The 12,411-nt window shown below is 35.8% G+C and overlaps 2 protein-coding genes across 23 annotated transcripts in view; one reads left to right on the forward strand and one right to left on the reverse strand.

The window, feature by feature from the left end:
- The window catches only part of ACVR2A (activin A receptor type 2A), an 83,943-nt gene extending 79,512 nt beyond the window's left edge, over positions 1-4,431 (forward strand). For both annotated transcript variants that reach the window (XM_082690886.1, XM_082690885.1), the window contains one exon: positions 638-4,431. In XM_082690886.1, the coding sequence (XP_082547012.1) occupies positions 638-832 (195 nt within the window). In that variant the 3' untranslated portion in view covers positions 833-4,431. The remainder of the gene's footprint in view (positions 1-637) is intronic.
- The window catches only part of ORC4 (origin recognition complex subunit 4), a 103,054-nt gene that overhangs the window by 5,746 nt on the left and 84,897 nt on the right, over positions 1-12,411 (reverse strand). For 15 of the 21 annotated variants that reach the window (XM_082690900.1, XM_082690889.1, XM_082690887.1 and 12 more), the window contains 4 exons: positions 10,754-10,862; positions 9,779-9,874; positions 9,629-9,696; positions 6,845-7,296 (listed from right to left, as the gene is read on the reverse strand). In XM_082690900.1, the coding sequence (XP_082547026.1) occupies positions 7,108-7,296; positions 9,629-9,696; positions 9,779-9,874; positions 10,754-10,862 (462 nt within the window). In that variant the 3' untranslated portion in view covers positions 6,845-7,107. Of the gene's footprint in view, positions 1-2,415; positions 5,748-6,844; positions 7,297-9,628; positions 9,697-9,778; positions 9,875-10,753; positions 10,863-12,411 lie in introns of those variants that run through there. The other 6 variants (XR_014300591.1, XR_014300592.1, XR_014300593.1 and 3 more) reach the window with 2 other exon arrangements.

Consider the following 12,411-nt stretch of genomic DNA (forward strand, 5'->3'; position numbering starts at 1 on the left):
GATCACCAGCTTCCCATAAGATGCTATTTTTAAAGTAAAGCAGTTTTCTGCTTTCCTTGTTTTTGATTTGGGATTGGAATTTGTTGAGGTTCTTAGGAATGCTCTTAAAACTAGAGTCTTAGGTAAGTGAAGAATGGAACACTATTGCCCTGGTTATTTTGGTCCAAATATAACCGGAAACATGGATTAAAACCAGGTAAAGAATCTTAAGGATGCTTTTCTAACCCTTTCTTTTTTTTCTTTTCTATTTAACTGCAAGACAGAAATGCTGGTATTAACTAAGAAAACAATAGAAATTGGTTAAAAAACAAATTTAGCTTTGGCTTTGAGTCCAGATCAAGGGTTAGCATTGAACTGACCTGGTTTATATGGGGATTTGGGGAATTAAAAAAATTTTACTACCTCCTATGACAGTCTCAGAAGTTTGGAAGCTATAGGAATTCTGATTTTTCTTAATGCTTTTCTTCCATTTCCTACATACAATAGATATCCATAAGTGAATGCTGATATATAACATCTAACTTGGCTAATCTTGGAACCTGACTCACAGAAATACCAGTTTCTTTATGGACATTTTATTGTTTCCTAATAGAAAACAAAATCGGCTGTGGTGTTTGAGTATGTTTTTCCTTTTTAGGGAATGGCAATGCTCTGTGAAACAATAGAAGAATGTTGGGATCACGATGCAGAAGCCAGGTTATCAGCTGGATGTGTAGGTGAAAGAATCACTCAGATGCAAAGACTAACAAATATCATTACCACAGAGGACATTGTAACAGTGGTCACAATGGTGACAAACGTTGACTTTCCTCCCAAAGAATCTAGTCTATGATGGTTGCACCATGTGTACACAGTGTGAAACAGGACTCTGAGCTGGAGCTGCTAAGCTAACGAAACTGCTTACAGTTAATTTTCTGTGAGAAATGAGTAGGAGGTCTCTTGGACATGTCAAAAAGAAGACCCTCACGTTTAAAAATGTGGCTCTGGGAGACTTACGGCATTGCCTGCAGAAGAGATGTGAAGGACATGAGACTTGGAAAAGCTGCAGACTCTATAAAGAAACTTTTGAAAAAGTGTACATGAAGAACGTAGCCCTCTCCAAATCAAGGATATTTTGGACCTGGCTAATCAAGTGTTTGAAAACTGACATCAGATTTCTTAATGTCTGTCAGAAGACACTAATTCCTTAAATGAACTACTGCTATTTTTTTTTAAATCAAAAACTTTTCATTTCAGATTTTAAAAAGGGTAACTTGTTTTTATTGCATTTGCTGTTGTGTTTCTATAAATGACTATTGTAATGCCAATATGACACAGCTTGTGAATGTTTAGTGTGCTGCTGTTCTGTGTACATAAACAAAGTCATCAAAGTGGGGTACAGTAAAGAGGCTTCCAAGCATTACTTTAACCTCCCTCAACAAGGTATACCTCAGTTCCACGGTTGCTAAATTATAAAATTGAAAACACTAACAAAATTTGAATAATAAATTGATCCATGTTTTGTAACAAGGTATTACAAATTCACTGTGTTATTTAAGAAAAAAAGGTAAGCTATGCTTAGTGCCAACACTAAGTGGCCATTCATAAAGCAGTGTTTTAGCTTTTTTTGTGCTAGCTTGTAATTTAAGGAAAAAAAGTGCTGTTTTTTGCAATGAAAAAAAGATGTCATTTTCCCCTTCTTCCCATGTTTTAGAGCTTCATCTTCTATCCAGTTCCCAAATTATTGCATACTTATCTAAGGTTTTTTTTTTTTTTTTTTTCTTTTAAAGGTGTGCTGTGTTTGGGGAATATTTGAAAATTTAAAGCATGATTTAAATTTTTTAAAGTGAGCTATGACACTGGAAAGCTCTTCATTTTTATTCTTTTAAAATAGATTTTTTTTCCTATTTATATATGTAAAATTGTAGTGTATTTCTTTTCACCAAACAGTGTGTGGGACATTCTTAATCACTGTTTAAGGATCACCTCAGGAAGTGTCATTATCCAGAATTCCTCACTCTCTGCTTTGAGACTTGTAACTTATCACTATATTTCTGCTTGGTGCCATCTTGTCAGAGTAATATTTGATGTCTGTGATATGTAAAGAATTATCCTAGGATAGAGGTTTTAAATTTTAAGCACAGATTTCAGATGTTACTGCTTTAAAACAAATCAGGGATAACAAGTTAAACTTAAAAACTTAAAATATGCAATGACATTTAGAGGTAACCGATGTTGATATAGGTAATATAGCCTAGCCTCCTCCCGCAAATTGCTTTCAGAAACAACTATGATTTTTAGGATAGTTCATGCCTTATCCTTGATAAGAAAGTGGAATTGATGGTAGGTAGGTGCCAAAGTGCTTTTCAAAACAATATTGCATCAGAATATAATTGGATTGTTCCTCAAATTTATATAGGCCAAAGTAAAAGTTAATTTCCTGAATTTCTATTTTATTTTATTTCTGACCAATAAATAGCCAGTATTACACTATGTACTTTAGTCAGGTCATTTTAAAATCCATACATTGATTTTATAAAAGAACTTTTTACATGTCACTGTCAGGAGCTCACTGTGAATGTATTATCTTAAAATGGCTATTTAACCACACAGTACACTACATTTTACATATAATGTGCACTTAATCTCTGGGAATAATAAATTATATTATTTATAAATAATGCATAGGTCAACAGACTCTAAAGCAGGGAGGAAAGAAGAGTAACAGCATTGTTGTCTGTGTGCCACACACCATGCAGAACTTTGTGCTCTTGGGTCTCATATGTACCCAAGTTTTCACTGTATTCCTAAGAATTCTCTTTTCAATGTTAAGTTCACCTCTTTATTTCAAAAAGGACCTGACATCTTAATTGATTGGGTTTAACTTCCACTTTGAAACTAATCAAGATGGGAAACTGACAATGTTCACACATGGAAATTGTCAATCTCCTAAAGACGAAGTTCTACCTGTTCTAAACATTTAATCTCATTTTTAAAAGCAAGAAAAAAATCAAAACAAAAACAAGAAGTATTATGATGAATGTTTGGCTTATGTGAGCACTAGTGATAAATTTTATAAGATCAGTTATTCAAAAGATAGTTTTCTCTTCATGTTAGAAAAAATTTTTAGAAATCCTGGGTATTGTACTTAACTCTAGCTAACCAACTTTAAGACTTGTATCCTTTTGAAAACTATATTAATAGAAAAACACTTTTTATAAGCAGTAAAATAAGAATGTTCCAATGACTACCTGTCCTGATACCTAGTCTTGTTAAAACTTTCATTTGCAGGGCATTTTCATGTTTGGTTTACAGTCAGCGTAGAGTGGGCAAGCTTACAAAAAGTTTGAGCTAGGGATACTGAAAAAAGAAAGATCAAAGAATGAGAAAAACGATGACTTCTTGTTTGGGGGTGAACTGAGACCCCAATAATTTTTTCCTCATGTGTATGGTGCTCCTTATGATTCGTCTTGTATTTTGCCTTTCTGATACCCATCAGAACTGCTGCTCTAACTTCCACTCTTTACCTTGCCCAAATCTCCATGTAAGGAATGCTTTATGATCAACTGCCATAGGACTGATGGATTAACCAGTGTTTGGCTTTATTCGAAGTCTTTGCCCTGCACAGCTCTTGTATGTATTTTAGATGCTAGGAAGTTTTTAGCATGTGAAGTGTGACTCTTGTTTGAATGTTTATTACAGGTACCTTGTGAATTCCAGAACAGAGACTGTGCCTCAAAATTGTTGGTCCCATGAACCTGTACTATCTTTCATGGTGATGTTTTGAAAATATAATCAGGAGAAAAACCCAACAAGTTTGGAATTTAAAGAGAATCATCTACATAAAATTTAAAAAGAACCTTTTTCTTCTTCCTTTCCTCAATCCTAAGTAACAGCTACATTTAAGTAAAATGCAGGCAGGTAGGGGAAAAAAATACCCTGACCAGATGATAAGTTTAAGTGGAATTAAACTTACTATTTAAAAAAAAAATGCTTCTCCACAAATATTTTCCAGTTTCTCTTTTTTACCTTTTTAAAAAATTACTTTTTAGAAACATTTGGTATAATGTGCATAAAATTATTTACTGATTTATGGGCAAAATGATACAAGTAGCATCTTGATTGAACATCATTTACCTCAGATATTCAACCAGCAGTACATTTTTTACGCAGTCTCAATCCATATCCTATTTGTTACCTCTCAAAATATTGGTAAGCAATTATTTTAGCTTTACTCTGTAATTCTTGTCAGTGTTTTGGGCACAGGTTGTTGTACTACTGTCAAATTGTACTTGCTATTTTTTTCTGCAAGTATTTAACAAAAAGCTAAAAAAAAAAAAAAAAAAAAGCCCCTAAAACTCCACCTTGAATAAGTGATTGTTAAATATTGTACAATAAAATGTATGCTACCCCCATTCCATCCTCGAGTTAAATAAAAAAATGAATATGGTATATGATTTGCTTATGCAGTTTTTCTTCAGCTATACATTTTTCTTCAAGAGTGGAACAGTAGCTTTGTTATTTACGGTGAGGCTCACACCTTGCGATATGGAAGAATGGGGATAGTGGTGAAAGTCTGTAAAGGGTTGGCGTTTCCCCCCTTTACTACCCAAGACTGTATTCACAAAGTATGTATGTTAGTCTTGCCAGTTGTAGGAAACCAGAGGCCAACAGGCATTAGTTACCTTCTTTTCATAGGGAACTAGAAAGATGTGGCTTAGGAAATAGTCATCAAAGACACAAACCCCACTTCCTAAGAATGTTAACTAATTTACTAACTCAATGGAAGAATTCTGGTATTTTTCACTTAGGGTGATCAGTAAGAGCAATTGTTAAGGAAGCTAGCTTTCATTTATATTTTTAATGTTGCCAAGGCTTTTGTTTATCCTGTGGCTTTTAAAAGAGGGGACGGAAAGCCCCACGGTGGGAGCTGTGTTACAGTTCACACCAATGGGATTCTCTATATTTTAAGGTAAAGGTGAAGGAAAGAACAACGCTTAACAGTGGTTTAAAAGAACCTGCACTGGCTTCTAAATCACGTGAAAATGAAAGCTGTGGTGGAATATACAATGAATCTATACTGAAAGACTGAAATCGCCTTCCACAGCATATTCTGCAAAATGGATTCTTTGGGAAGTTAATACATAGTATATACTCAACATACATAGCATTAAGATACTGTATGTTTGGACCAGCAAGTTTTAATTCCTCAGAGCCATTCACATGCATGAGCACATGGACTAGAGAAGAAGATCCTGTTTTGGATAAGGTACTTGGAGGGGTCACATGAGTCAAAACTGCCCTGAAGCCTCTAACACTGTTTTGCTAACCCTTTTTCTAATTTAAGAATTGTTTCAATGAAAATGAAAACCCACCCTGCTACTTATAGTCTTACAATCTCTATACTGGGTGTTGATGGATCTTCTGCAGGTCTTCTATAACCAGGAAGGCAGATGAGAGCTTTCAGCCTTTTAGTGGCAATCTTAGGCTAGTGAATTACAATCCTGAAATCAAGTTCTTTAGATACTTTCACAGTGAGTGCATTTAAAACAGATAATACTTCCTTAAAATGGCTCAAAATTTTTTTAGAGAGAAAACTTAAGCTCATGTGTAAAATCCTTGCTTCTAAGTATTCTGGCAAAATATCCCCTAAAATCTGTCGACTATTGCATAGAACCAGTATGCAAGCCTTACCTTTACTGAAACACTGCTGAAAAGTAAATGACAGTGATCTGAAGACTTAGAAGGCAGGGAAAGAACAGCTACATCTGCAAAAAAATAGGTTGAACTGAAGAGCTACTTTTTACACACAGAAATGTTATAGTCCATTCTATACACTTCTTGAAAAACCTGGTAAATAATTTCTTAGAGCATACTTTAAAAAAAAGTATGGCAAGAACCTGTTAAGGAATTTAAACTCTTGACATTGTGGCTTTGGTGTCAGTCAAACCTGAGTTGAATTCCAGAGTGTGTCAGTCATTCTCTACCTGTGTGATTCTGAACACTGCCACTAGTATGTCAGTTTTTTCTCAACTGTAAATAACAGTCCCTGAATATCACAGGGCACTTGATAGTTAAAAGGATTATGAAATACACAAGGACAGGGACTGTCTTTTAAAAACAATATACAATCAAATGTTCTTAAATAAATGAAGTCACTAACACTTAGAAAATGCTTATTAAATTTCATTTTAAACCTGGACTCCTAAATAGTTCCTGGACTCCTAAATTTATAAGGTGAGCATTTCTATTTCTACATTGCCTTTAGGGATTTACAATTTTTGATACAAGTAAGTTTAGTCAATAGTGCCATACACTTACCATTAATTGCGGGAATGTTTTTCCAGGCATTTCCTAAAGTCCCTGTTAAAAAGACAAATTCTGATCCTTTGGGCCTGTGACAGGCCCAAAAATTTGCCTTTTAAAAAAATAAATAAAAAAATAAACCAGCATTTCACGAAATCTTTAATGAAATGGAAAAAATCTGCCTTTTAAAAAATTCTACAAGGGATTCTTCTATAGGTGATAAGATTAAGTACCACCTTTTGAGAAGCCTGGAAGAAATTCATATTCAAACTTTTCACCTTTTTTTTCTGTGTGAACTATCTCCCGGCCAAACTGGTCAGTCTCCTGAACTAAAAGACCTGGGTCTGGGATAGAATCCAGAATCTCCACCCATAGGAAACAAACAAAACAAATGTGGCACCTCCCAGTGGACCAAAAGACTGCTCAGTACACCTCAACTCTTACCACGGTTTCTTTACCGCTTGAGGATTTGTAAAGACACTAGGCTGCTGTGTTGAAATGAACTCTTCAAATATACTGCATAAATACTTGACAAGTGTTAAATAAGCATATGGTTCACTCCCTAAAACAGTCACATTTATTTCTTTGAACTGCTACTTACAACATAATCTAAAATCACTGAAATTATAAATCATGTAACTGCTCATGATTCAAAGGCATGACACAGCCAAGACACTACATGTGTAACAGTCTCCCATAAATACAAAAATACATGTTTATAAATATAAGAAAATGAAATAACATATCTTGTTAAAGGACAATAGCTTTGACTTCCTTACAGAAGTATGCCTGAAACTTTGTAACTGAAACCACCGGTTATATTCATAACCAGCTTAGTGAGGATGTTGCCCATTGCCTAACATCTGTAGGACAGTTGGGGTATTTCTGCAAAGCATTCATAATTTGAGTATTATCCAAAAGTAGTTTCATCAGCTGGTATTCTCTCTGTGTATTTACCGAAGTCCTTTCCACGGGCCTTATTAATTCTAATTGTTGTAAGTGTTCAAACGCCTGGAAAATGAAAGAAATAGTTTCGGTTGAATAGGGGAAGTAAAACAGTAACATTAATCCAGAGATCAATTAGGGTTGCTGTTAACTGTAAAACAGAGTGCCAGGAAACAAAACTTAACAGAAATCAGTAGGGATCAAAAAGAACTCTCATCAACCTCATAAGAACTTCATCTGTCTATCAGGTTAAGCAGTATCAATATACAGTTATCTGTCCCTGCATTGTTGAATGTGAACAGGGCAAACTCTAATTCAGTCTACTTAATATGGTTTTTCTTCCAATCCTCATTCTGTACCATTTCACCTGCTCATACTTAAGGGAAGGGCTCCTAGTTCTCTCTATAAAAACTGAACAACTAGTAAGACCAGTACTTTAACTAATTATCTAGGTGATTCAAATTTGCATTTACAATCTCTTTCTAGGTTCTTTTTTTTTTTCCTCTTTCTAGTTTTGTAAGACTTTGCTATACAGAAGTTTAATGCAGCTGCAAAAAAAGGTAGAGGCAGAAAAACCTCTAGGAGTACACCAAGCCTGTTTGGCCAACCCTATAAATAAATGATTCAGCGGAGTGGTATGGGCATGAAGGAAAGAAAACAGGCTCCTTTTTCCCTAAGAAGTCTGCAGAGCATGCCACAACCTGTCAAAAATTCCCTCCCCCCCTTAAAAAGGGTTGTTTATGGTCTCCTCTCACCTCTAATATTCATGTACTATGTCTTTTCTAACCCTGATTATTGTTTTAGGTATTTTATTAGCGTATCTTTTTGATACCAAGGAAACCATTCAATCATGACATAGTAAGCATTAAAATATTGACACAGTGAAATAGATTCTGGAGCTTTCTATTCTAACAACCACACTGTAAAAAATATCACTGGAATGTATTCTTTATGTATCATAAAAAGTCTGATGAAAAGAAATAGACACCATTCATTTCTAAAAATGAGAAAATACTAGAGGAATACTGAAGCTGCAGGTATTATTGGGGCAGAATAAAACTGAAATTTAAAATATTTCTAGGCAGCAAAATACTTTAAAATACAGAATGACCAGGTACAAAATACAAATTACTCAAGAATTTAAATGTTCATGTAAACCTTTGTATTCATACAACCTCCACAAACTGTGACTATCAGACAGACATGGACATTAGGAAGGGGAAAAAAAACTTCAGTAGGATAAATACTTTCTCTGTTGTTCTGAAGAAAGGGTAATGCCCTGTATTCACATGTTTTATTTGGTACAAGAAACAGAATTCTGACCTCTAAGGCCTATAAAGGATGATAAAGGACTTATGGGTCCACAGCTGGAGGGGAGGGAAGGGAAGGAGTAGGAGAATGAAGCGGGGAGGAAGGGAAGGGAAGGGAAAGAGAGAAAGAGAAAAACAGAGGAAGTGGGAGAGGAAGGAAAGGAAAGATGTTTTTCCCTAGCAAGTCCTCCAGAGCTGCGCAGTCCAGTAAGGTAACCAGAGGGCTACTATTATTCGTGTAACTTGATTTTTAATTTTATTTAAGTTTATTAATTATTAAGTTTAACTTAAAATTTGATACTAGAATCATTTAGAAAATTTTAAGTTAGTGGAACAATTGAGAAGGTACATCTACTTCAGCTACAAATTTTATGAAATCTAAAGAGCAAGTAATTCCAATGAATACTTAGTGAATTAAGTATAGACACATGAAATTTCAAAAAATACAAAAGAAAATGAACTATTTCATTGATAATTTTCTGTATCAATTATAGATTAAAATGTTTCTGGTGTATTAGGCCAAATAAAAATTATCATTAAAGTTAACTTTGCCTTTTTAAACTTTTTTGCTGGTCCTAGAAAATCCAAAATTACACTATGTGGCTCATATATTTCTAGTGGACAATGGTACACTCTAAAGAAGTTCCTCAAGTTTTAAAACTCATGACTTAACCAAGCCCTTATAACACTTTATATGTCCTCACTAGCCCATATTTTATCTTTTAGTTTTTTAATGGTTAATATCTGCATTTTTTTTTTTCTTTTTTACTGCTATGATTATAAAGCCAACCCCTGGGTTGTAAAGGGACAGGATTTTATTGATGAACTGTGATGTATAGTTCTTTGTATAATGCAGTGCTACAAACAGACAGTAGAGGGCAGTATACTTCCACAAACTGGGAAATATCAGGCTGCCTTAGAATTATTCAAACAGTTTGAGATTAATTTTTGTCTATCATACAAATAAATTTCTATGATAAATACCTAATGTTTCAAAGTTAGTAAGAGTTCAAATATGACATATACAATCAAACTGGATGTAAAAATCTACCTGTATTCAGAAAAATAACAGTCAACTTAAATCTTACCTTCATGACAACAGGTTTTTCAAAATTATAAACAGAATGGGCTTTCCTTTGAACAAACTTCTGAAACTCTGGACAGAAAGCAGTAACAACATTAACACCTTCAAACAGGCAGTGAGGTAGAGGCAGAAAGAAACCAAAGTTTCATCTCACCATTATAGACCATTTGAAAATTAAAGGGCTCCTCTTCATAGATGTCATTTAAATGTTTCATTGCTATAATAAGACAGATTTCCAAGACTGACAGACCTATACAGTAAAAGGAAAACAAATTATGAGCTGTATGTTAACTTACTGATCCATAAGATTGAAATAACTGTCCTCCAAAGAGAATGATAAAGTGAAAGACCATTGTTCTGAGGGGTGGCAGGAGATCAAGACATCCCCCTGGTTCAAATTATCTTTCAGTCACTATTACTTATACAATCCTAAGCAAACTGCTCAACCTTCCTGGGCTTAGCTTTCATATAAGCAAACTAAGAATCTTCTTAAGCTTACAGAGATGTTATAAGGATTAGAGAGAGTATTATCAAGCACTGATCACATGGCTCATAATAAACATAAACTGACACTTCAACTGTGTACTTTATATATTTTTAAAAACTTTATTTATTTGAGAAAGAGAGAGAGAAGACCAGACTCCCCACTGAGCAGAGAGCCCGACCCAGGGCTCTTGAGATCATGACCTGAGCTGAAGGCAAACACTTAAGAGAATGAGTCACCCAGGTGCCCCTGCAATTATGTACTTTAAATCACATGGGGTCCTTGACTATTCATAGAAACCCTGAACACCTGGAGATTGTAATTACATTTTTTTTCTAAAATAAGAAAATTCATTAGATTCTTCAAAGGGAGAGTGAACCTTTAATGCTAAGGCTCTCTAGTGGCACCCAATGCAATGTGAACACCTGCAATACAAGTCTTAGCTGGACTTCCAATGTAACAAGGCAGGGAGAGCATCAGTATTCTTCCACTTTAAATGGGAATCATAATACTTTTTGTAGGGCTTAATTAAAGGCTACATGGACTTAAAAGTAGTCTGTATTATACCCAATGTTAAGTATAATTTTGAAAAATTCCATTATGTTAACTTAAATTTATAAAAAACTAATTAAACAGGCATCTCACCATGTACAATATTTGCTTTAGAGTCCATGCTACACAACTGGTTTGCCTCCATCAGATCTGCTGCAGTCATAAATGGGTGTGATGTTGTTACACGATTTAAAGCAAGCATCTAGGGAAATGTGGATCAAAAAAACATTTACATGTTTACTTAGGCATTCTGGAGATATTACTGAACAGAACTTCTTAATTTGGAGTCTATTCTTATGGGAGACTTAATATTAATGCTTGGGAAAGGTATTCTCACACTTGGCTCTAATATAGTGTTCCAATACATATGTCATATAGGTCTATAAATGTAAAGCATAAAAAAAAAGTTCTTGCTGCTCTACCTCTTCCTACTTGTGTATCTTACTTACAACTCCTCAAGAGTAGAGCAAGGAGTAGAGCAAGAAGAGATCAAAAATAGGTAAGAATGCTGTTCAAAGGTTATTTTGATTTCACAGGAAAATGGAGTAGGGAAGTTACCTGAGCTCACTTTCTCCCACAGACACAAGAATGCAACTACATACAAAGCAACTCTGAGAATGCTCTGAAAACTAGCAGCGTAGGAGTGTGAGTGTGTGTGTGTGTGTGTGTGTGTCTGCGCGCGTGCGCGTCTGTATGCAGCTGAAGATATTTTAAAAAGCCACACTGAGAAGGGTAAAAAGAGGCAGAGATATGGTTGGGGTAGGAACCATACACCGAGTGCAGCGATCCACAGCGGAAGGTGTGGAGGTCCTTCCTGAGGAGTGAGGGGTTCAGATCCCACACTGGGCACCCTCTGCCTTGGTTATCTGTACCAGGAAGACAAGTCCCTATAATGCATGGCTTCAAAAAATCAGAGGGGCTTAATTCTGGGAGAGCCAGAGGGACTATAGGAAATGGGAGACTCTATTCTCATAGGTCACATACACAATTTCAATTGCTCAGAGGCAAGTTTGAAAAACACCTGGGCCATATGGGAAGGTATACTTGACTAAGGCATACATAGTGCTGGAGGGACAAGTATCTGTAGGGGCTTTCTTTGAAAATGAAGTGCTGGCAGCACTATTTTTCTTCTTTTCCTTCAGGAATGTTGGTTAGATGCTTGTAAGAGCCAGTTGTGACACTATTCATCTATCTCATTAGGACCACTATTCACGCCAGGGGAAATTCCCCTGTGGAACTGCACTGTATTAATCTAGGTAGGTATTCTTCCAAGTAAGTCCTACCCAAAGGAAGGGGAACCAAACCTACCCACCAGCAAGCACACAAGAGTCTTGGTGGGATCTCACAATGAGCCACAGAGAGGCTACTCCCACCCATCTGCCCTGGGCAGCCACAGCCGGGTCTCTCAGATACCTGGACTGGGACCAGCTCCACACACTGGTGTGCCTCCAATAGTTGTGGTGAGGCATTGCTGCCATTTGGGTCAGGAACCAGCCCTGACAAATGTGCCCTCAGCAGTCGGGGCCCAGTGACAAGAGATGTGCAAGCAACCCACATAAAACAGCCCTAAAGCTCCAGATTCTAGTGACCCGAAAGGATTGTACTTCTGGGCTCCAGAGGATGCCTTCTACATAAGGCTGCTACTTCTAAGATCAAGAGACGCAGCTACCTAATATAAACAAACACTACATCAGACAAAATGAGGAGACAGAAGAGTATGTTCCAAATGAAAAAGACAAAACTTCAGAAAA

Source organism: Mustela nivalis, assembly GCF_964662115.1.
Source record: "Mustela nivalis genome assembly, chromosome: 11".
In the NCBI taxonomy this organism is placed as follows: domain Eukaryota; kingdom Metazoa; phylum Chordata; class Mammalia; order Carnivora; family Mustelidae; genus Mustela; species Mustela nivalis.